Source organism: Sardina pilchardus, chromosome 24 (genome assembly GCF_963854185.1).
Source record: "Sardina pilchardus chromosome 24, fSarPil1.1, whole genome shotgun sequence".
Lineage (NCBI taxonomy): Eukaryota > Metazoa > Chordata > Actinopteri > Clupeiformes > Clupeidae > Sardina > Sardina pilchardus.
This window is the reverse complement of record NC_085017.1, coordinates 20,080,900-20,102,223: the sequence shown is the minus strand read 5'-3', so window position 1 is coordinate 20,102,223 and position 21,324 is coordinate 20,080,900. Positions and strand designations below refer to the sequence as shown.

The 21,324-nt window shown below is 45.3% G+C and overlaps 1 protein-coding gene across 1 annotated transcript; it reads right to left on the bottom strand.

Moving 5' to 3' along the window:
- Positions 1–3,035: 3,035 nt before the first annotated feature.
- Positions 3,036–19,407, bottom strand: khdrbs1b (KH domain containing, RNA binding, signal transduction associated 1b). The gene is made up of 12 exons (XM_062529357.1): positions 19,097–19,407; positions 16,674–16,804; positions 15,162–15,278; positions 13,758–13,904; positions 12,311–12,453; positions 11,539–11,746; positions 10,660–10,727; positions 10,082–10,140; positions 9,715–9,917; positions 7,401–7,473; positions 5,988–6,126; positions 3,036–3,321 (listed from the first exon to the last, which is right to left on the bottom strand). The coding sequence occupies exons 1-9, from the start codon at positions 19,188–19,190 to the stop codon at positions 9,811–9,813; spliced, it is 1,074 nt and encodes a 357-aa protein (XP_062385341.1). The 5' UTR covers positions 19,191–19,407; the 3' UTR covers positions 3,036–3,321; positions 5,988–6,126; positions 7,401–7,473; positions 9,715–9,810.
- Between the last annotated feature and the right edge of the window lie 1,917 nt (positions 19,408–21,324).

Below are 21,324 nucleotides of genomic sequence, written 5' to 3'. Positions count from 1 at the left end.
ATGAGAGAAAAGGGGGACTAAGTGAGGCGGGGAGTGAGAGAGAGAGAGAGAGAGAGAGAGAGAGAGAGTTTCCGAGCTGTGAGAGAAAAGAATGGAGAGAAGCAGAAAGTGGAGCTACAGGGGGAAAGAGAGAGAGAACGGAGAGAGCGTGTCAGGGAGAACGACAACAGACTAAGAAGGCAACAGCGAAGAGAAAGCCAGACAAAAAGGCAGTGTCTAGGAAAAAATAGAAACAAAAAAAACAAAAAAAATGAACGAGCAAAAGAAGGTAATCATATGAGTGTGCGCGTGTGTCTGAGAAAGAGAGAGATAGAGGAAGAGAGAGAGAAAGGGAGAGAGAGACAGAGAGAGAGAGAAAGGGTGAGAAAGAGACAGAGAGAGATTGCCGAGTGAGTCAGGGGACATCAGGGACGGCACAGCGACACATGGGGATACACGAGACGAGTGCCTGGAGCAAAGTAAGGCACAATGTCTCCCTTGTACACCCCCTCTCTCTCACACACACACACCCACACACCCACACCCACACCCACTTCTCACCCCCCATCCCCCCTGCTGTCCAACAGCAGCTATTTAACATGAAAATTGATTTATAGTGAGACCTAAATGGCTGCCCAGGGATTTCGCTCGTGTAGCCAAAGCAGACAGGTGCCCCCGAGTCTCGCGCTCAAGCTAATAAGAGAGGGCTTCCATGCTAACAGGGCAGCTGACACAAGCACTGTGTGTGTGTGTGTGTGTGTGTGTGAGAGAGAGAGAGAGAGAGAGAGAGAGAGAGAGAGAGAGAGAGAGAGAGAGAGAGAGAGAGAGAGAGAGAGAGAGAGAGAGAGAGAGAGAGAGAGAGAGGGAGAGAGGGAGGGAGGGAAAGACTACAGACCACAAACGACCCACGAGGATACTTTGGGATTTCTGCTGACCACAAAAGCTTAAGGTCCAGGCCAAGGTCACTCCTCCGAGGTTTTGCCACAAGGCAAACTGGGCATCACGGCATGAAACAGAAGCCGCGTGCAAATCCACAGGAGTGAGCAGAACATCTGGCTCCATCAACACGCCTTCAGGTGACGGCTTAACCACCCCACACATACACACACACATGGCCATTTCAAATTAGCGTTAAGTGTGTGGGCCTGATAGGGCGCAGTGAGAGAGGAAGCAAACGTGTCCACACACACAGACAGACAGACATACACAGACAGACACACACACACACAGACACACACACACACTTGCCAGTGACTCAGTAGACACACACACACACACACTTGCCAGTGACTCAGTAGAACTGCATACGGTTGGAGAGACCACAACACATCTGACCAACACAAGTAGGCTAATAGAAGCCCTGTGTAACCTTGTCTCCATCATCACCATGACAGATCAGAAATCAGCGGCCAGGGAGGAACTTCTCCCAAATGACGCAGAATCCTACCGGTTCATGGTCAACACAAGTTGAACAGACTAGAGCTGGAGATGACAGGGTCTGCTGGATAACTGTTCCTGGTTTGAGTTTTAAAAAGTTAATATTTATAGCTATAAACCACTGTGCTGTTAATACACAATTTAGCATTGGGCAACAAGCAATTGTACACTGATACTTTATACTGGTCTGGCTTCAGCATCAGTGCACACTGTATCCACCTGCAGATTAAGTACCAGTAGCAAGAGTGCGTATGGTGTTTCATCTTGACAATTTAAGTGCAGCAGTGAACCTAATATCTTAATGTACGAGTACTGTAAAATGAATTGTTGCCCTTTCACGTTATGTTTCCGACCAGGTAGTTCAAAGAGATGCTACATCCAAATCTAATGGCTATGCCATCTACAACCCCGGGTTTAGAAAGTAAATCGTCTCACTGAGAAACTGCTGTAATGCTGTGCAACACAAGGTAGGCTATTCATATTCAGCACACAGCCTGTCAAACCACCTACTAAGATCAGAGAAATACTCTTCCGCTGGGACTATGGAGCAAAAGGTCACTTGGCTGTGTTGTAGCTACCAAACATACGGTACTCGTCTATAGAAGCGTTTTTTATTCATTTATTTGGGAAATGGGAAAAGAGCAAGGTCTCAATGCCTCTTCTCCTTCTCAGGGACATATCCAGTGAAGAGGCGATGCAGGTCAGGGTGTTTTCCTCTCATCTGAACAGTACTGAGTAGAAAAAAAGCAGCGCTGCTATGGAAAAACAAGTTGACCTTTCAGAATATCTGTACGTCAACCACATACAAAAGCCTCACATCAACAACTGCATCCGAGGCCACACTTAACATTAAAAAGTAGGTAGGCAACAGGACCAATGTGCGGAACCATTTTCAATGCTGTATAGGCTGATTTGAAAACCAGCGTGTTAGCAAACTTTTTGGTGTTATATCCCGTGTGCCATTTTGGTGTTACATCACACGAGCCAGCCAATCGTTAACAAGAGGCATCCATCATGTGTGACTCTGCAGGGACAGTCTACTCACTGTTCCATTTCCCATACACCGGACAAAGACCATTTTTCTTCATTTTGGATGCACACCAATAGTACACAATATGAAGAAGCTTACCTGATTGAATCCCAGTAGTACACACAACACAAAGCACTTCACCAGAAGGGTCCAAGACCAATACACTACTTCTTTTATATAGCTGAATTTATCCTGAGGTAAAAATCTCTGTACACCACCGATGCAGCTGGCACTCACTTATGATCACAGTGAGCCAGTAAGGCAGATCCTCATCACTGCCCAAATCAGACTTTGGGGTAGTATTCAGCAGACTTTTCTGTATGGGTTCATCAGATGAGGAAACCTTTGGCCTTTCTTCTCAAGACAGTGTGGCATTATACCCGAGACATTGACGCGAGAGCCCAGAAAGTGCAAAAGAACAGTCTCTACTTGAGGCCTATATATATCAAAGATGTCAGGTGTCATGACTGGTCCTTTACTGGAAACACCTGTTGTTTCTAATATCTGGATAATAGGGCCACCCGTGTAGGAGAGACAATTCAGTCAAATGTTTACAGCATCATGGTAAATAAGCACACAAGAAAAATCACAGGATGTAAAAAACCTTGAGTACCTTTATTGTTGGCTGCAATCCCAAGAACAGTTAAGAGCAACATGTTTTTTAAAGAATATTAATACCTCTGGATTCAAAACAGTCAAACATCAGCTAACTGGACCTTGCTGAGATAGGAGGCATACATTTAAAACCTTGAAAAGTCTTTTAAAAAAAAAAAAAATAAAAACAGGCCGCCTCCATTAACATTAAACAATATGGATCAAAGCTCCTGATGTATATTTATGACTTTGCTGGAACATTTGCTCCACTAACATTTGCCCTGGAAAAAAAAACAAAAAACATAATTTAGCCAAAAATATGTGCATTTCCACAGGCATGTAATCAGGCAAAGATGAATGCAGCATTTGGATCATTTACATGACAAAACGCAAAAGTCAAAGAGTGGAGGGGGATAAGTCGTTCTCCAACAATCCAAACTTTATGGGATCTAAGCAAGCCGACATCCAGACTTTACAGGAATGAATTTGGCCCTAAAAAACACTGCGCTGGATCGTGGCGATTAATTGTAAACGATGGATGCGAGTTGGAGTCTGGTTGAAATTCCTGAATAAGAGCAGGGCTCCCTTTTTGGTCAGCAGTGTTTGGTCACAAAGGACAAGGAGGAGAAGGTGGGTCGCTGAATGAACACGAGGGAGTGGAGACACAAGGTCAAACGCAGCATGCACAGATATGAGTTAGTGGCCAGTGGACAGTGCAACCCTGTTTGCTCTTAGCAAGACAAGTTATTACGTAAGCAGAGAAGGCCATGCAGTCAGTAGGCATATTTTTACTGCATGGATTCATGCATGAAAGTCATGAAAAGAGAGAACAAAAAAGGCATGTTCAACAGTCTCCATGCGTGAACATAAGAGACATGACGGGTGAAGGGCACAGCGAGGCTTCTGGTTGACCCTATCTAGTCTCTCTGCCTGTTGGCCACCCAGGCATCACGCCCATACAAGAGCCAGCAGCAGTGGCAGCAGCGGTGGTTGGCAGCAGCAGGGACCAGCAGCTTTACCAGCTTCTGTCACGCTACCCGCAGTCAATGTACCACAAGATCAAGCCCTCGAGGTACGGGTCAGACTTTTCCATCACACAGAGCATTCCCACTACAGGCCACAACTTGGTGAGTGAGTGAATGTGTGTGTGTGTGTACACTATAAAAAGAACTGCTTTGTTAAGCTCCATCAGTCAGGCTTGAATAGAATTCTTATTTTTGCAACAAAAAAAAAGGTGCCAGGTTTTCTGTTTAAAAACAAAAAAAAATAAATCTCCCATCTGCCCCCCATTGGCAAACCCTTCATGAAACATTTCCATTATCTGCTTTGGAGATTTCTCATTATACTGTTGCTCCCCTCCCCCTAGCCACAGAGTGGCTGAGCTTGTCGCAGGCATAGTGCCCCCCCACCACCCCATTTTTTCCAATTGTTCGATGGAGCTTGAGCTGTAGCTAATGCTTATTAAAATCTGTGGTGAGGAGTGATTTCTGTCTAATGTAATAACGCTGGCTCCCGTTAGCCAGTCAGCAATCAGCACAACCTCTGGGGGGACAGAGGAACTGTCATCAGCAGTAATTGGTTGAAATGGCATGCTTGCAGTCAACGCGTGTGTGTGTGTGTGTGTGTGTGTGTGAGAGAGAGAGGAGTCTTTTGTAGAAAAAGCTTGAAACAGACACAAATGCAGAGTCCTGCAGCTGCGAAATTTGCCAATGAATAAATTTACGACGGCGAGAAAGTGAGTGAGCACACGTGTGCGTACGTGCGCGTGTGTGTGTGTACGCGACGGAATGATAAGTGCAAGGCAGGCTCCAGTTTCCACCATCTCTGGAGTAAGAGAAGATGGCGAATACACACGCTTGTTTTTCCCTGAAGCACCATTAGCGTCCTAACCCCTTCTAATATAAAAGAAAGAAAAAATAACATGTCTGTTGGCTGCAGAAGAGCAGCTGAGGCTGATACTAATTACAGAGGCGAGAAAGGGGGAGGGGGGTCCCTTAATTCTGCAAACTCAGCGATATGTGTGAGGCAGTTCATGTTCACTTGACTTGAGCGCCTCTTCTGCTTACAAGAGCAGGACTAGCGTCACCGTGGCAATTAAGGCACAACGACAAAGAAGCAGGAGTGTCACAAAGACATGGGCTGTTTCATTTCAAAAGCGCTGCGCTCATTCTATTGTGCTCGTGTGCATGCAGCTAGGGATGATGGGGTTTGAGCATACAGTGGTCTTGCTCTGTTGGACACACGGACACACACACACACACACACACACACACACACACACACACACACACACACACACACACACACACAGACTAGTGCAGAGGCTAAAATGAGCGAAGCGCAGTGGCATCCCAGGATGCAGCGGAGCATCAGCAGGCGAGTGCGGATGAGTTTCGGGTGCTTGTTAAAATGAAGCGATTTCAAGGCCGGCAGTGGCGACAGCGAGCGGTCATTTTCAAGACGGCATTAAATGTGCTTCAGAGGCCCTTTTCCTGTGGACACACAAGTACACACGCGTACATTCCCACGCACAAACAAACACACAAACACACACACACACACACACACACACACACACACACACACACACACACACACATAGAGGAAGCTAAGAGGGATCTGGGGTGGAATAATGATTCCTGCTCTTCTCGAAACACATTAGGCAGTAACCTCAGAACACAGACAGCTGCCAGGTCCGACCCACCCTCCCCCCATCGCCCCGTTCGACAGGCCCGTCACGAGCGAAGTGAGGCTTTTATTTTGATCTGGCCTGACGAGTGCTTTCTGCCACCCTATTTTGCTTGGCCTGCAGCAGACCACATTGATTTCTCTTCCTCTCCACTCGAAGGAGAAGTGCGGATGCATCGCCGCCACAACCCCCCCCCCCCCCCCCCCCACACACACACACTTATTCCCAGCCATTCACAAGGTCTTCCCTGCGGCTCACCATCACTCTCTCTCTCTCTTTCTCTTTCTCTCTATGTCTACCCATCTTCCTTTGACAATAGACTGGATCCACGCGGCTTGGTGTTCCAGTTCATTCTGCACGTGTTCCTCCTACGGCGGTACCATGGCAGAGGCCTTCCCTGTGAGAAGGGAAGGGGGGGGGGGGGGGGGACAGACAAATGCAAGCATTAGAATGACAAACATTAGCCTTGCAATGGAAGAAATAACAGACCTGTTCACCTTGGGCCAAAAGCAATTACTGTCTAGCTGAAAAGCGGCTCGTTGAGTGCGCCCCATTCGCCTGATGCTTTTGCAGAGGCGTAGACGTAATGTCGACGCATGTGCCGGTGGGAAAACGAGTTGAAGCAACTAGGTGAACAACTTTCTCAAGGACTGGCAACACACGGGGGCAGAGCGGTCCTTGAGTGACCCGAGAAGTCTGCCGGGGGCCGTACAACAGGACAGCCCTGCTGTGCCTTCATTCATTCAAGCCCTAATTGGACCAATTATCAAAAGCTTAATTACCACTAGCTGCCATTAGGGCTGGGAATGAGCGATTGAGGAGAGCAGCTCTGTGTGTATGTGTGTGTGTGTATGTGTGTGTGTGTGTGTGTGTGTGTGTGTGTGTGTGTGGTGGGTGATCTTGAGAGGCTGCTGCTCGAGGTCCGGTACCTCTCAGAATGAAGGAGAGAGAGCGAGCGTAGGAGAGAGAGCGAGCGCAGGAGCGTGCACAAAATTACACTAATAACCCCCCCCCCCCCCCCCCCCCCCCTTACACACACACACCCCAACACACACACACACCTCTTCCATCTTTCCATTTCTGCCTCCCCGTCCTGCTAGCCCCGTCCCCCCAGTGCTTGCTTCACATCCCTGCCTCGGCTGTCAGTGAGCACGCTCAGGAGCGTGAGCCTCATTTTTCATGTCACAGCGATTTCACGAGGGACCCCATCTGCATACTGCACTCACCCAAAGCTGCGGCAACGCTGCGCGACGGAACGCGCTGAAATCTCTGTGCCAATTTTCTTTTTTTTGCCGACTAAATACAAAAAATCTTTTGACACGCCACGGGGTGAAGCAAGTGCATGTGGATTAAGCTCGACGGAGGTGTGTGTGTGTGTGTGTGTGTGTGTGTGTGTGTGTGTGTGTGTGTGTGTGTGTGTGTGTGTGTGTGTGTGTGTGTGTGTGTGTGTGTAGAGCAGAGAGGCTTCTGGGACGACGAAAAAGAGAGAGGCGGATTTCGCAGGACAATGAGGACATGTGAAAGTTGCACTGCATTCAAGCACAGTTGCCCCACTGTCTTCAGTGGACAACATGACTCATAGCTGGAACTCTGGCATAGACTCCTGTTCTCACACACACACACACACACACACACACACAACACACACCACACACACACAGCAATGCTCACCTGAGCCAAGAATTCAACCTTTTTTGGTTCTCCTCAGATGCCTTCATCCATTGCAGTGATCCACTCACACTACCTGAGGGAAGAGCAGAAGCAAAGTGAGTTCACTTGCCAAGATGAAACACCTACCGAGGTCATAACTAGGGTAGTACAAATCCTTCGTGCACATGCTAAACAACAGTTATAGTTCATGCAACTCAAGCTGTTTTTGAGAACTCTCTCATTAGGATGCTTGAAACATGTTTCAAGAGTACAGTGAGATAACTTTGATACAGATTAGGCAAAAGAAAATAGTAGCAGCAGCTATATTTGCTCCACATACAGTATTACATTCAAGATTTGGTTCTGGCAAAACTTCTTCCCCTTTTTATAGCAAGAGTTGCATTACAAATCTGAGCTGGCATGTTAGTACACATTATTTTTGTGAAGAGAGAAAACAAAACAAAACGAAACAAAACAAAAAAACACTAAAACTGCATATTTGAGTTACGTTTGTTTTTAACTCTTTACTTTTTTTATTTTAAGACTGGGTCTTTTAATTATACGCAGTTACCAGCAAGTTTAAAGACATCAAGGTAAGAAATAAAAAGGTATGCACACATGTAGAAATAAACAGACTACCCAAATTGCAACTTTAGGGTTAAGGGTTACCTTTAGGTTTAACAGGCCGGTCACTTTCCTTGCCATAACTTTAATATAGAGCAAGCAGTGTGTCTTTGCATCAAGTGAAACATATAGAAGGCTCTGAAGCCCAGACTTGAAGGGTTGTTTAAAGCCAAGTTATTTCAAGCTAGAATCAATACATCTCTCCTTGTAAGTAAGACCAAATGAAAAAAGAAACGTCATTCAATAAAAGTTTTATACATACCCAGGCAATGAATGCCTTTGTTCTTTCTAAAGACATTACGAAGCTATCCGGGTTATTTTAAAAAGGCCACAGGTCTTACCTCTAGGATCCTTTTTAAGTATAGAGAGAGAGAGAAAGATTAAAGTTGTGCTTTTTAAGATCAAATCAAAACACAAGATACTGTTAAAGAGAGGTTTACGTCTTCAGGCTACATGCACTCTTTTAAAAATTTAAAATCCGTTTGAAGAGAAGCCTAGTGAAACTGTGGGGTTAAAAGGTATTTTAAAAGGGCAATTACAGTTTTACGATGACAGGAAAAGAAAAAAATATAACCAAGTTAAGTTTCATAGAAAACAATCTAGCTTTATTGACAAACTGCTGCAAAACATTTTTGGACAGATTTAGTTACCTATTTAGGCAAGCTCACACATGATACGCAGCATAATGCATTTTACGGAGAGGATACAGAGACTAAATGGCAGTACAGTTTGGACGTTTTTAAAGTATGTACAAGAAGTTCCGATTTAGCTGCAGGATCCCTTTACATTAGAGAGAGATGACCCTTGTGGAGATTGTTTGTCCCAATCCTTCTTACAACAAGTTTGAGCATGCAGTTTATATAGCATGGTATCACTGATGAAAATTCTTGCTTTTAATTTCATTTTTTTCTCTTTTTTACATGATAAGGAGCCAAAAGTGGGCCTCTCTTACGAAAGCAAATTTTTATTTGAACATCCATAAATTATTGATTTTAAGAAATTAAGGATTTGAGGACAGTCCATCTCAACAGTGTCTAAAGGGCTATATTTCAAAACTCTAATAGACAATGAAAAATATTGATGTCTAAATCTATATTTACAACTTTTAAGACTATTTAAAACAAATATGGTGTAAGTAATCATGAATTGGACTGTTGGCAATGCTGTTAACAAATATTGGTTTTCCTTTCCTAGATTTAATCTTTCTAAAAGTATTACATAAATAAAATTACTTTTAAGGGCATTTTTGTTATTTTGCTGATATTTAACAGAATTTTGAAATGTAGCCTAAGTGGGAATCTGCAACTGCACATCTATATAAAGTCATTTTAAAATTAAACACAAATTAAACCTTGGACACTAAACATGTGTCTGTACATCTGTTAAGCTTTTAAAAGTCCACTAATTTTAACCAACCAAACCACTTGAAGAAACCAAAAACGGAGTGTGCCGTCAACAATGCAAACAAAAGAGCAGAAGCCGGGGAAAAGATGGGACAGGAGGAGAAAAACAAAAGCAAAAGTAAAAACTTCTGAAAACAAAGCCACTTCCCCATCTCATCCGCAGCAGTTTAACGTGATCATTCCCGAAGCAAAACAGTAGAACTTTTCCATTTCTTTCTTTCTTTTTTTGTTTTGTTTTGAAACAAGTCCAGGGTAGAACAACTAAAGTAGTGGAAGGGGGTAGGTGGGGTGGGATAATGGACAATTACTTTTGTTGGGGTTGCTTTAAAGCGTGAGCTGCCCTGGGAGACAGTTGTCATGGCGACGCGTTAAGGAAGGGGAGACTGTTCTTGCTCTTTAGGGGCTCAGTACGGCGCGTAGCGGGGTTCCCGGTATGTCCCTTTCGCTGGCCGCGCAGGAGGGGCCTTGGCTCCGGTTGTCGTGCGGTGAGTTCCGTTCCAGTCGTCCTGAGCTGGAATTCCCAACACAAGCAAAAACACACATACACAAATACACACCAAATTAGGATGAAACAAATCTGCAGTGGTAATCCTCCAAAAACAGACTGTGGACCATCAGACATCGCTCCTCCTCATCAACTGGGCTCACAGAGTCACAAGTGGAGGATGGCCTTACCGTATGAGTCGTAACTTTCTTGCGTCTCTCCGTGTCCGTAGTCATAATACTCTGGCTCCCTGGATTAACGGGGAGAAGAGGTCAAAAGGCAATGACAAGTCACATTAAATTAAAATAGAATAGAATAGAATAGAATATATACTTTTTTGATCCCGTGAGGGAAATTCAGTTCTCTGCATTTAACCCAATTTAACCGAATTAGTGAACACACAGCACACAGTGAACACACAGTGAGGTGAATCACACAACCCAGAGCAGTGAGCTGCCTGCCCAACCAGCGGCACTCGCTCGGGGAGCAGTGAGAGGTTAGGTGCCTTGCTCAAGGGCACTTCAGCCGTGTACTGGTCGGGGATCGAAACCGGCAACCCTCAGGTTACAACCCTAACCAGTAGGACACGGCTGCCCCTCAAAAAGCTTCTTCAATTAAAAATGTCTTCACTTGGTTCTCTAATACTATCAATAACTAATATTGCAAATGCAATTGAAAGAAAGTGTGTAGACCTTTCACCCCCACCATCAATTGACTGTGATGAATGCATGCAAAGTTACTGCTATATTAGAAGTTCAGGAGTACTTACGCCTGTGTCTGATTGTAATAGTTGTCATATGACTCATAAGACGGTTCTGTGTAGTTCTCGTCATAAGCCTGCAGAAAAAAAAGAAAAGAAAAGCAATTAAAGACAGATGTTTTCACTTCTGTCCAGTTCCATCTCTGTCAAAGCGATCAACCGCACTCATATGTGCTTATAATAATAATAACAATAATTCATCTTACTCAGAAAGCGCCTTCAAGAAAATCAAAATCGCTAAGGCTTTTTGCAGACTTGCAGCCTTGTGCCGATACCACAAAATGTTAAACGTGACAGCCACAATAAATGAAATGACAAAACTACAAGTACAACGCTTGCCATGGATCAACCGTTTTTACAAAATGCAACTACTGGACTTAATGGTACTCAGTCTAGCCTGCGGGTACAACAAGCAACCCAACTCTTCTTTGTGGAGGCTCATGTTTTTTTTAGTTTTTTTTAAAGAACTTGCTAATTGCAATACTTTCAACTCCCTGAAGCCATCTGCTACTTCTGTAAGGTGAAAATTGAAACAACGAACAGCTAGTCCTGTAGATGTTTCGTTCGGTGTCTCCTTGATTAGCTTTTGGGAAGTCTTGCACTCTAGCTTTGTTGGTGTAAATCTCACTTGATGGAAGAATCAGCCAGGCAATTAAAACATAATTTCAGTGTCACCACATATGCCATGTAGACTGATAGCACTGAGTTACAGCACACATTGTGTTTAAGCAACAAGCCCCGAGAGGCCGTGCTTTATACTGTATAATCGAACAGCTAAGGGGCGTTGTTAGGCACGACACGATGCGACACGAAGCGGCAATTCAGCCAATCAATCAAGGACCGGAACTATCCGTTTTAGAATCGTAATTAAAACAGTGGGGCACTTACATATTCATCATACGTCTCCTGTGCAGGTGGGGGCGGGGGTGCCATGCGCTGGGGGGGTCCGGGTGCCGGCGGGTGTGCGCGGGTGGCAGCCGCTCCTCTGGTGGGTTGGGCCGGGGGTCCCCCTCTACCCGCTGGGGCACCTCTCACCGCACCACCTCTGGGGGGTCCTCCGCGCGGAGCGCCTCCACGCGGTGGAATGCCCCTACCCCTGCAGGGAGAGAGAGAGAGAGAGAGAGAGAGAGAGAGAGAGAGAGAGAGAGAGAGAGAGAGGGAGGGGGAGAGAGAGAGAGAGAGAGAGAGAGAGAGAGAGAGAGAGGGGGGGAGGGAGGGAGGGAGAGAGAGAGAGAGAGGGGGGGGGTAGAGTGAGGGGGGGAGAGCGAGAGAAGGAGGGACAGAGAGAGCAAGAGAGAGGGGGAGAGAGAGAGAGCGAGAGAAGGAGGGAGAGAGAGAGAACGAGAGGGAGAGAGAGACAGAGATTATACACTGCAATGTTTCAAGGAAACGAAGGTGATGAGTTCTGGAAGCACCAGCAACAACTTTTGGCTATGACTAGACACACATGGATTCCCATCTGAGAACAGAGTGGAGGGACAGGTGCTTAGTTAGCACACATCTAGCCAGACTGGTTGGGGGGCTACACTGGTATGCAGTCAGGTTCATTAAAGGTTAACATGCGATGGCGTGAACGGGTCACTGACACTTGAGAGAACTGCTCAAAATGGGGTGATGGAAGGGAGGGAGGGGTGTTGTTGGGCAGTTTTGAGCGTGCTACCTTAATGGGGCGGAGGGCGGGTGGGGCGCCCCTCGGCCTCTGACTGGGGGGCCTCCTCGGCCACGAGGGGGGTGCTGCTCGGGGGCGCCGTTCAGGTAGTTCATCTCCCTGAACTGCTCCTGGCAAATATCGTCCATCATGTCCTACGGAGAGGGGCACGGCACGCACATACAAAGGGAGAGCGAAAGAGACAGAGTCAGAGTCAGAGGCAAGAGGGACAGCACGATTGCACAGCACCGTGAAGCAAAGCAAAGATAAATACAGAAATGAAATACACTGATCTTCAAATGTCAAACGCGCAGACATACTGTAAACATAGGCTACTTAGGCACAGACGGCAATATCCTGTTTATAGTCAGAAAACGGACCGTGGCAGCCACAGCAGAGACGACAAACGTATCCGGCAGGAAAGATGAGAAACTGTCTTCAACTTGAGGCAGAGAATATGAGATGAGAGGAGATGAGAAAGAAAGAAAGACAGAAAGAGAAAGAGAAAGAGAAAGAGAAAGAGAAAGAGAGAGAGAGAGAGAGAGAGAGAGAGAGAGATGCCAGCACTCCGACTACCACCCATCAGAGAAGCAGCTCTGATTATTAATCCTCAGCCATGAAAACAATAGATGCCACTTGGCCCAAAAAAAAAAATCTCTCTGCCTCATCACGCAGCGGCAGATTTAGGACACAAAAGCCGGCAATTTATCAGATTAAATATTAATCTTCTGCCAAAAGGAGAATGGACACGCTCCATTTTCGCCTGAGTTTAGTCAACGTTGACCAATCTGGACATGATCGACGAGTAAGCATATTCACACAGCAGACTCTTTACTCTCATTTCACTTTATAGATTAGTTAAGCTCGTGTCTGCGCTTCCGAGAAAAGCTCTTCACTATTTTAGGTATCCGTTTGCCCATTTAGCTGTCCTATGTAGATAGGACAGGGAGGAGTGACCAGAGGTGCGTTTCAGTGAGGCAAATGACCATTGGTCAAATTCGAATTCATGCCCCCATGTAGCCTGGGTTTCCCATACTGCCTTGCGCGGTGATTTCTTTTCACGCTGCTAAGGCAGTCTGGAAACTAACGCCCCCATTTTCGCCGGATGTTGGGGGCCAATCACAGAACAAGGGAGAAAGCAAGACCATGATGAGCTATGCAGAGACGCATTTGATTGACATCCGTGGCGCCCAATGAACGGATCTGGGCATTTTTTCAAATACGAGAAAATTAACGTCTGGTTGCCAGACCAGTCTCATTTGAGAAGTGGGAGGCGTTAGCCAGGCTAGCCCCCATGGGCACTTAGAGCCAAACGTGCAACAAGCACTTGCGTTTTACGCTCGGTGGGGTCTGACTCGTCAGGCTACGAGAATCGAGCATCTTCAAACAAAAAACTGAGGAACAATCACGAGATTCACCGATTCACATCCCCCCCCCTTTTACAGATTCAGCCACTCACCGGGAACAGGAACTTCTTAACCTCCTCCATGGCGTGGGCCATGCGCAGGTAGGCCTCTGGGACAGGTGCGAAGACCTCAATGAACACGTGCAGCTCCATGGACAGGTGAGCATATTTGGGCTCGCCGCTCTTCCGAAGGCCCTCCTCCTGGTGGGGCACAGGTGGTGAACAGGTGTGCATGAGTGATCAGTCAGTAAGCAAGGAAATAAACAAACAAACAAACTAACAAACGCACAACAACAGAAGGCGACATATAAACAAGGTTTTAGGGAGATATTGTAACTTGATTATATTTACAGAAAATAGAGCCGCTGGAAAAGAACACAAGAGGATAAATTCTTGGTTGAGTCCTATTGGTTGAGTCTGGCAAGTCGTTTCTATGGAAAATGATGCCCCAACTGCCTCGAATACCATAGTAGACAGCAGTACAGCAAAATCACACAGCAAAAGCCTGTCTGTCCCTGGCCTGCACAAGACATTGGCCACCAGTTTGTCAGACATGGATTAATCCTAGTCCTAGACTAAACTGTTCAATGGAGATTTCCATTCCAGTCCAAGACTAGGCTTAATCCTTGCACAAGGAATAGGCCCGTGCAGTTTATTTGACCGCAGGAACGTCCACACAGACAAAGAGCATTCACAGCTACATCAAAAAGGTGACAAAGACTACTGAACTACCGAAAAAGCTACAGTCTGCTCCCAGGACACGGGGCAAGTTACATTCAATACATCAAAGTCATTCTGCAAACTGGGAGCTACATAAAGAGAACAAGCACACACTGTACACTCAGATGCATCAGTGCTGCTGAGGCCAATAGTGTGGGTTACATCAAAGGTAGAAACCATGGTGGAGAATGAGCTTAATCACTGTCCACTTACCACGTCTTGATAAACTGATCAAATAGATTGCACAAGCCAACTGAAGATCAAAGAAAATGATGCAGACTAGAAGGCATTGGGGATGTCTGGTCTATGAGAATGTGAGTCTGATTGCAGCACATTCAAGAATTTTTACTCGGTCAAATATTTACCACTCACAAACAGACCAGGACTGCTCCTCCATTTAATTAAATCCTTTCATTTGCAAAGTAAACAATCCATGAAATAAATCCTGGCGAACATACACTGAACTGACATGTTTTGGTTCTTCAAGGGGAAAAAAAATAAAATAGATGCTCCAGTCAGATGAATTAATTATGATTTCGCCTCAGCATCCATTCCAGGGCTACATGCTGCCAAGCACTCAAGCTTCGTTAAGAATTAAATTTCATCTATGCTCATAAAGGACCACAAAGACTGCCTGTTGACACCTGACTTTTTTTTGTTGTTGTTGTTTCATTTAGGAAAATAACCTAAAATAACCCTCTCCCCAGCAGGCAATGAATTTCAAGGGTAGCCTCTCACCTTTGTTTTATCCCGCATGGATCCCTTCCCCAGGACTGAAATCTTGGCGCCCGTCTCCTCCTGCAAACGCTTTATTGTGTTTCCCTGAGGTCCAAGGATCTTTCCCACAAAATTGAACTGGAAAAGAAGGGAAGGAGGAGAGTGTGTGTGTGAGAGAGAGAGAGAGAGAGAGAGAGAGAGAGAGAGGAGAGAGAAAATAAATAACACATAATATTTATTAAGTCACTGTAGGAATGACTAGCATTCCAAGAGAGTTGAATCAACTCCTGCACCACAAAGCTCCACGGTTCGTACTATGTTTTGACTGTAAAAAAAAAAATCGCAAGAAAATAAAACTCACATACTAAATCAGAACAGGCCCTCATTCTAATTGTTGGCTGCTTGCGGGGGTTTACAAGGACTGGGGGACACGTCAGCAGCAGAGCCAAACGCATATTTTTCAGGAGAGCAAAACCAGGGCAGCAGAGGAGGAGTGGTTCTTCTTGTGTAGCAAAAAAACAGAGCACTTTAGCATAGCACACGTGGCAGCCGTCCCCTGCAAAAAAGCCTTGCTTGAGAGTTGGTGGAGTTTGTTCTGCCCCGTCATAACACACCAAGAGGCGAACGAACACACGGTCCCTTCATTCAGAAACAGGATGGAGACAGATGGGAGTGCCTGCCAGCCCAAGCAGCTGAACGGCTTCCAATGCGCAACTGGTCAGGCCCTGCAATCAGCCCACAGGCAAATGCACCGCAGCGACCAAACCGTGACGAGGCCAGTTGTGGCTTCTGCTGAACTCCTGTTCCACAAAAGCGGTCACCCAAAAACATTCGCCTTGCATTTTCCACGCCGTCTGTTTCACACAACCCCCCCCCCCCCCCGCCACACACACACCTCCTTGCCCCCAATTCAAAATCTCTGTTCCCCTACTCCTCACCATATTTCTTTACCCTCCCCAACCCCCAAAAAGATTAAAGTCTCAAGCAGGCAGGAAGGCACTAGAGGCATTAGATAAGCAGTTTGCTGCTTGTGCTGATTTTCTTGCTGCTCTGTGGCAGGCACCAAGGAAACAAAACCAGATCAGGCCAAACACTGAGGCAATTACAGGACTCCATATTGGTTTAAATGAAATCTGCAGGCAAACAAAATGCTTAGCTAAACGGTTAAGGAGCCTTAATGTCTGGGATTTAAACGGACCCTAATCTTGTGCCAGCGAACCAACCAGCTTGCCCTGTCATAACCAGTTCCTGTAAATGTAGCAGGTAAAAGTTTTGACACCTGAGGAAAGCAGGGGAAAACGCCTCTGTTGGTGTCGCCCCGAGCCAGTCTTGACAGCCCGACACCCACAAAGGGCAGACGACACCCCCACAGATCTGTCATAGTCATCAGCCGCAGCCCTTCACCTGAGCTGTCTCTAATTGGCTGAGCTATGCCATCTAGGACACAAGCCTCCAGGGCTGTGAAACGAGGGGGGGAAGGTGACAGTGGAGGGGGGTAGAGGTGCCATGTGGTGGGAGGGTGGCCACTCTTACCTTGGGGTACTGTTTGACGGGTATGAGGACTCGCTCCTTCAGCTTGATGTTCTTGGTCGTGAAGAGGTCCAGGTAGGCTTCGGCTGACTTCTCCTCGTTTTCAGAGTCGCCTTTCTCTATTCTTTCAATTTCTGCAAAAAAGAAGACAGCCGCTTTGAGCACTTATGAAACACACACACACACACAGACACACATCTGCAATCACCCATGCTTTGCTGAAATGAGGCCTATGGGCATTCAAAATCAGTCCAAGAATAGTGTTGCTCTCCAGCTGCAAGTATTTTCTCCATCAAACGAACATGAAAGAGGCGCTCGAGACAGCACTGGAAAAATGCTGACGCACATTAGTGACCTGAACAATGTTTTCCGTGGAGTCTGGAGACTCACACCCAAGGCAGCACAGTTCCTTTGGCTATAACTGATATTACAGAGGTAGGCAGAGCAGACAGAGAGTAAAACAACAACAGTCTAGACCATCTCGCTAAGAGACCCAACAAAGAATCTACGGCAATCATCCAAACTATTTAAGTGAAATCACTGGCTAGGCTACCTTCCAGAGAGAGAAATAAAATCATTGTATCATTTGGCTCTGCACTTCTGCATACTTTTCTGCTCTACGCTTACTCGGTTCCTTGAAAAGTGTGAAATGTACACTACAGCAATCAAATCAAATCCTTCATGAATGTGACTGTCAACATTTTTAGACATTTCACAGCATATTCCTTTCTATAAGGTGACCACTTCAAGACTCTAGCATTTAACATCTATATCAGAGTTAATGAAACAATTTCAACATCACACTCTGGAAAATGAGATTTCACAGCACGGCCACAACAAATTGAAGGACAGACAAACAAACCACAAGGCAGACTACATAATGATGACATGGGCCACTTTCATCCTTGCCAGCCACAATCCTAAAGAAGGGAGCCCTAGAACTTCTTCCCGAGGGACCCTTCAACAGCAAGTTTCCCCTCCAACCATGACAACTAAGAGCCCGTTGTGCAGAGATGCGAGTTAAGGGACCACGGACGCCACCGGGCAAGAACACGTATTTCATCTCATCACTAGACTGGAAGACAAGGAGGTCTTGACTAAGTGAATCAAGAATTGTGAGGACCTAGACAGTTGTTTGAAACATGACATCTGTAAAGAATATAAGCATTTCGCTCGTTTCCACAGATCAGAGCGTGGGGTGTCTGGCGTGCCCAGGACACTGAAAATCCTCGCTCTAGATGGTAAAAATATCACGGTCCCGTAGGTAAAATGTCCAGGAACATCTGACCCCACCGAACAAATGTCGTGAAAACACGGAAATTGTGAGGGCAGCGTGTTCAATCGCGGCATTTTTACGTCCTTGTCCCAAATGGATACAGATCAAAAACATGTGGCGTGGTAAGTTCCGAAGATAAATACGTTTCCCGCAGAAGAGCACGGTCAATAACCAGCTGCAACACTTCCCATGCAGTCAATACATCTGGTTCGGGGCAGTTTTACTGCCGAGACAAGATTCAACCGCCGGCACTCCATCCGTCTTCGATTTCTTACGGTCAGCCTCGTCTGACACATTGTAACTGAAAGCTAAAAGATTCAGAGCCTACGTGTTAATATTCGGTTAAGGTAAGGGGGGATACTGGTCAAGATGCCCAATTACGCATCTAATCCATGTCCCATCTAGAAAAACAATTGCGATGCTCTGAATGGCTGTTGATCATTATTAACGACTGGTGTAAATACAAGGTCATTTTCAGAGTTTCCTTCCTGAGAGTTTGCAGCATAGTTGGTTGCATAAATACCAAACGTATTCGCTTTGGTTGGGCATTTGCTGAAGGTTTGAGAAGTTTCTCATTATGATTTAACGTTAATCTAACACCCAGCTTGGATCCCATGCCGAGTTCACATGCAAGAGCTTGTTCTGTCTGAGGTGACATGTTAACGCTGCACTTTGGAGGTTAACTTGCATAGCCCATCAACATACTGACACAATAACCTTACATTAAACCATTATTGTGAACTTAACCCATCAATCTTACTCAACGTTAAATTCAAAACCTGCAGCCTCTAGCATTCAGAAAGAGCGTTGAGGTCAGTGTAGTATTAACGTTAAGTTAGAGTGCACGTCAGACGACCACCAAAACATTTCCCAAATACGATAAGTTGTAGACATTGTCAACAGTGACCTAATCTGTCAATACTTGAAAAACTGCCATGTTCCAAGGCAATAGCTTTACATGCTTACCTGAGACATTTCTTGTTTCTAAGGGACCCCCTATCAAGTCTACACTATGTTAGCTAACCCAGTGTTGCGCAGACTAGCATGCATGTTTCCAGTCTGAGCTCCGGAGCAACAACGCTCGTGCAACAAAAGAGAAGAGTCCAGAAACATTCAAGTAAACTAGCTAATTTTAAAACCTGAATTTTACCTGCAGACAAAAGTTTCATGGCATGTGTGAAAGATGCATCCAGGCTGTCTCTCTCTGCCAACAGCTGAGGAAGATATTTGTTATCATTCTCCATTTTGAGTTTGTAAATAAATTAACGTTAATACAGCAACCAGGCTGCGTTTAGTCGAGAAAACAGCTGATCCTCTTTGGAAACTTGCGGGTATCCACTTTCTGAAGGCGATATTCAGAGATCATAAACCGCGTGGTGTGGACAAGTTCAGCAATTGCACGAGCGGCTCAAACGCAGCAAATCCTCTTCCTCCAACGCGCAGCGTGTTGAAATGGAGAACAAAAAGTCTGGCGGAGGAAAATGAACGGATCGGAACGAAGCGGAAGTGATCTCACCCAGATTGGACTCTTTGATTGTGGGACCGCCCACTCTGGACTTAATCCAGAAAACCACGGTAAGTGTTTTTGTTGTGGTGAATAAATCAGCAAATAAATCCGCGTGTGCTGCTACTGTTTGATTCTTTTTATTTTGGTTAAATTGCACAGCATCCCCAATATATATCAATTAATATGGTAATTTTACTCTTGTAATTCACTGCATCAATTTAGCATTAACATTTGTGCTCTATTTATAACTTGTGTTGCATATCGCTCATCATTGTCAATAACATCATGCAATCAGATGTACAGCTAAACTGCTTTTAGTGGGTATAAAATTCTGTTGATATGGTGCAGATGTTTCAGATCACTGTAGAAAATGAGTTCATAATGCAACATATGCTGCCCCCTTGAGGTGAAATCCAGGCAACAGCACCTGGCATCACACACGATTGACTGCAGACATGCTTTGACATCCCATAAATCAGTGTAACACTATTGCATCAATAATTCAAATCTGAATGACTAAAAGTATCATAACAACACACACCAAAATAATGGGGATATTAGCTGCATACAGTTTACACTGAGGAACATGAAAATGATTAACCTTTGATAACTTGATGACCTGATGATTAAAGTCAGTAATCAGTGCTTACATTTATTCAGTGTACATATAACTAAATATATGGTGTCGTAAAAGCTTCTGGAAGTGTACGTTCCATTACACTGTCTGAGTACAAAATAATATATCTCCTCACATCAAACTGTTATTAGCAGAGGACTTTACAAGGTTATGGTGAAGGTGCTTGTCACTGATAAATTGGATGTGACATGGGCAGAATATCAAGTGATAAGCAGAGAACATGCTGGACTTGTATGGTGTCTAATGATAAAAAAAAGAAACTCCCTGAACAAACCCAAGCGGGTATTCTCGTAAAGAACACAGAGTGGCTGATCACTACCTCAAAGCGTGCAATAGGCCTACCGACAGACAAACCTGTTTTCCCCCTGTTACACTTGCATGGGCGAATGGCTAGGTCACACAGGAGGCTGCGCTGTGTTTAGCGTCGCCACGAGGCCAGGGAAACCTTTCTGCCTTGCTAAAACTCACAGCGCTGTCACACCTGCTCAGCTCTTTAGCACCACCTCCAGCACCTCTCCCCTCCCCTCTCTGTTCTTTGTTTCCCTCGCACACTCGCACAAGGTGAATGCAGCACGGCACGGCACTGCACTGCACTCTGTGTATTGTGTTTAGAGTGAAGCCTAACTGGAGCTGTCGCTGAGTGTTCTGAGAAGATCGGTGTAGCTTGGGGTGGCCTGTCAAAGAATGTCATGTCATATAGTTTTAGTGCGGCACATACAATTTTCTCATTTTCATTCTCTCCGTTTCCTCTCCTTCATCTCTCTCCCTCACTCTAATGAAAAATGTTCTCTCTCTCTCCCTCTCTATCTCTCTAGCACCCTCTCACTCACTCATACCCCCCACACACACACACACACACTGAATATCAGGCAGTTCTATTCATAAAGGTAAGTGATATAGTTGCTGATGCTAAAAAAAATATCAATTTAAAATCTGCTGTTTATCTGGACAACTTGATAAAACTTTGATACAGTATCTTTGCTAATGTTGTATCAAGACATAACTCTTTTCTATATGTTTGAGATTAAGTCTTTCACTGGGAGAATATAGAGGATGCGAAATAATCCACTCCTCCCAAACATTATTTCTTATATCTGTTGCTTTCAGTCGACACTTGCTGTTCAGTAATCACCATGCGGCAGACATCGGGGAATTCTGTATCACTCCATATGAAGGGAACTGGGTTGAAGTAACAGTTTTATCTACTTGTACAAGGAGAGAGAGAGAGAGAGCG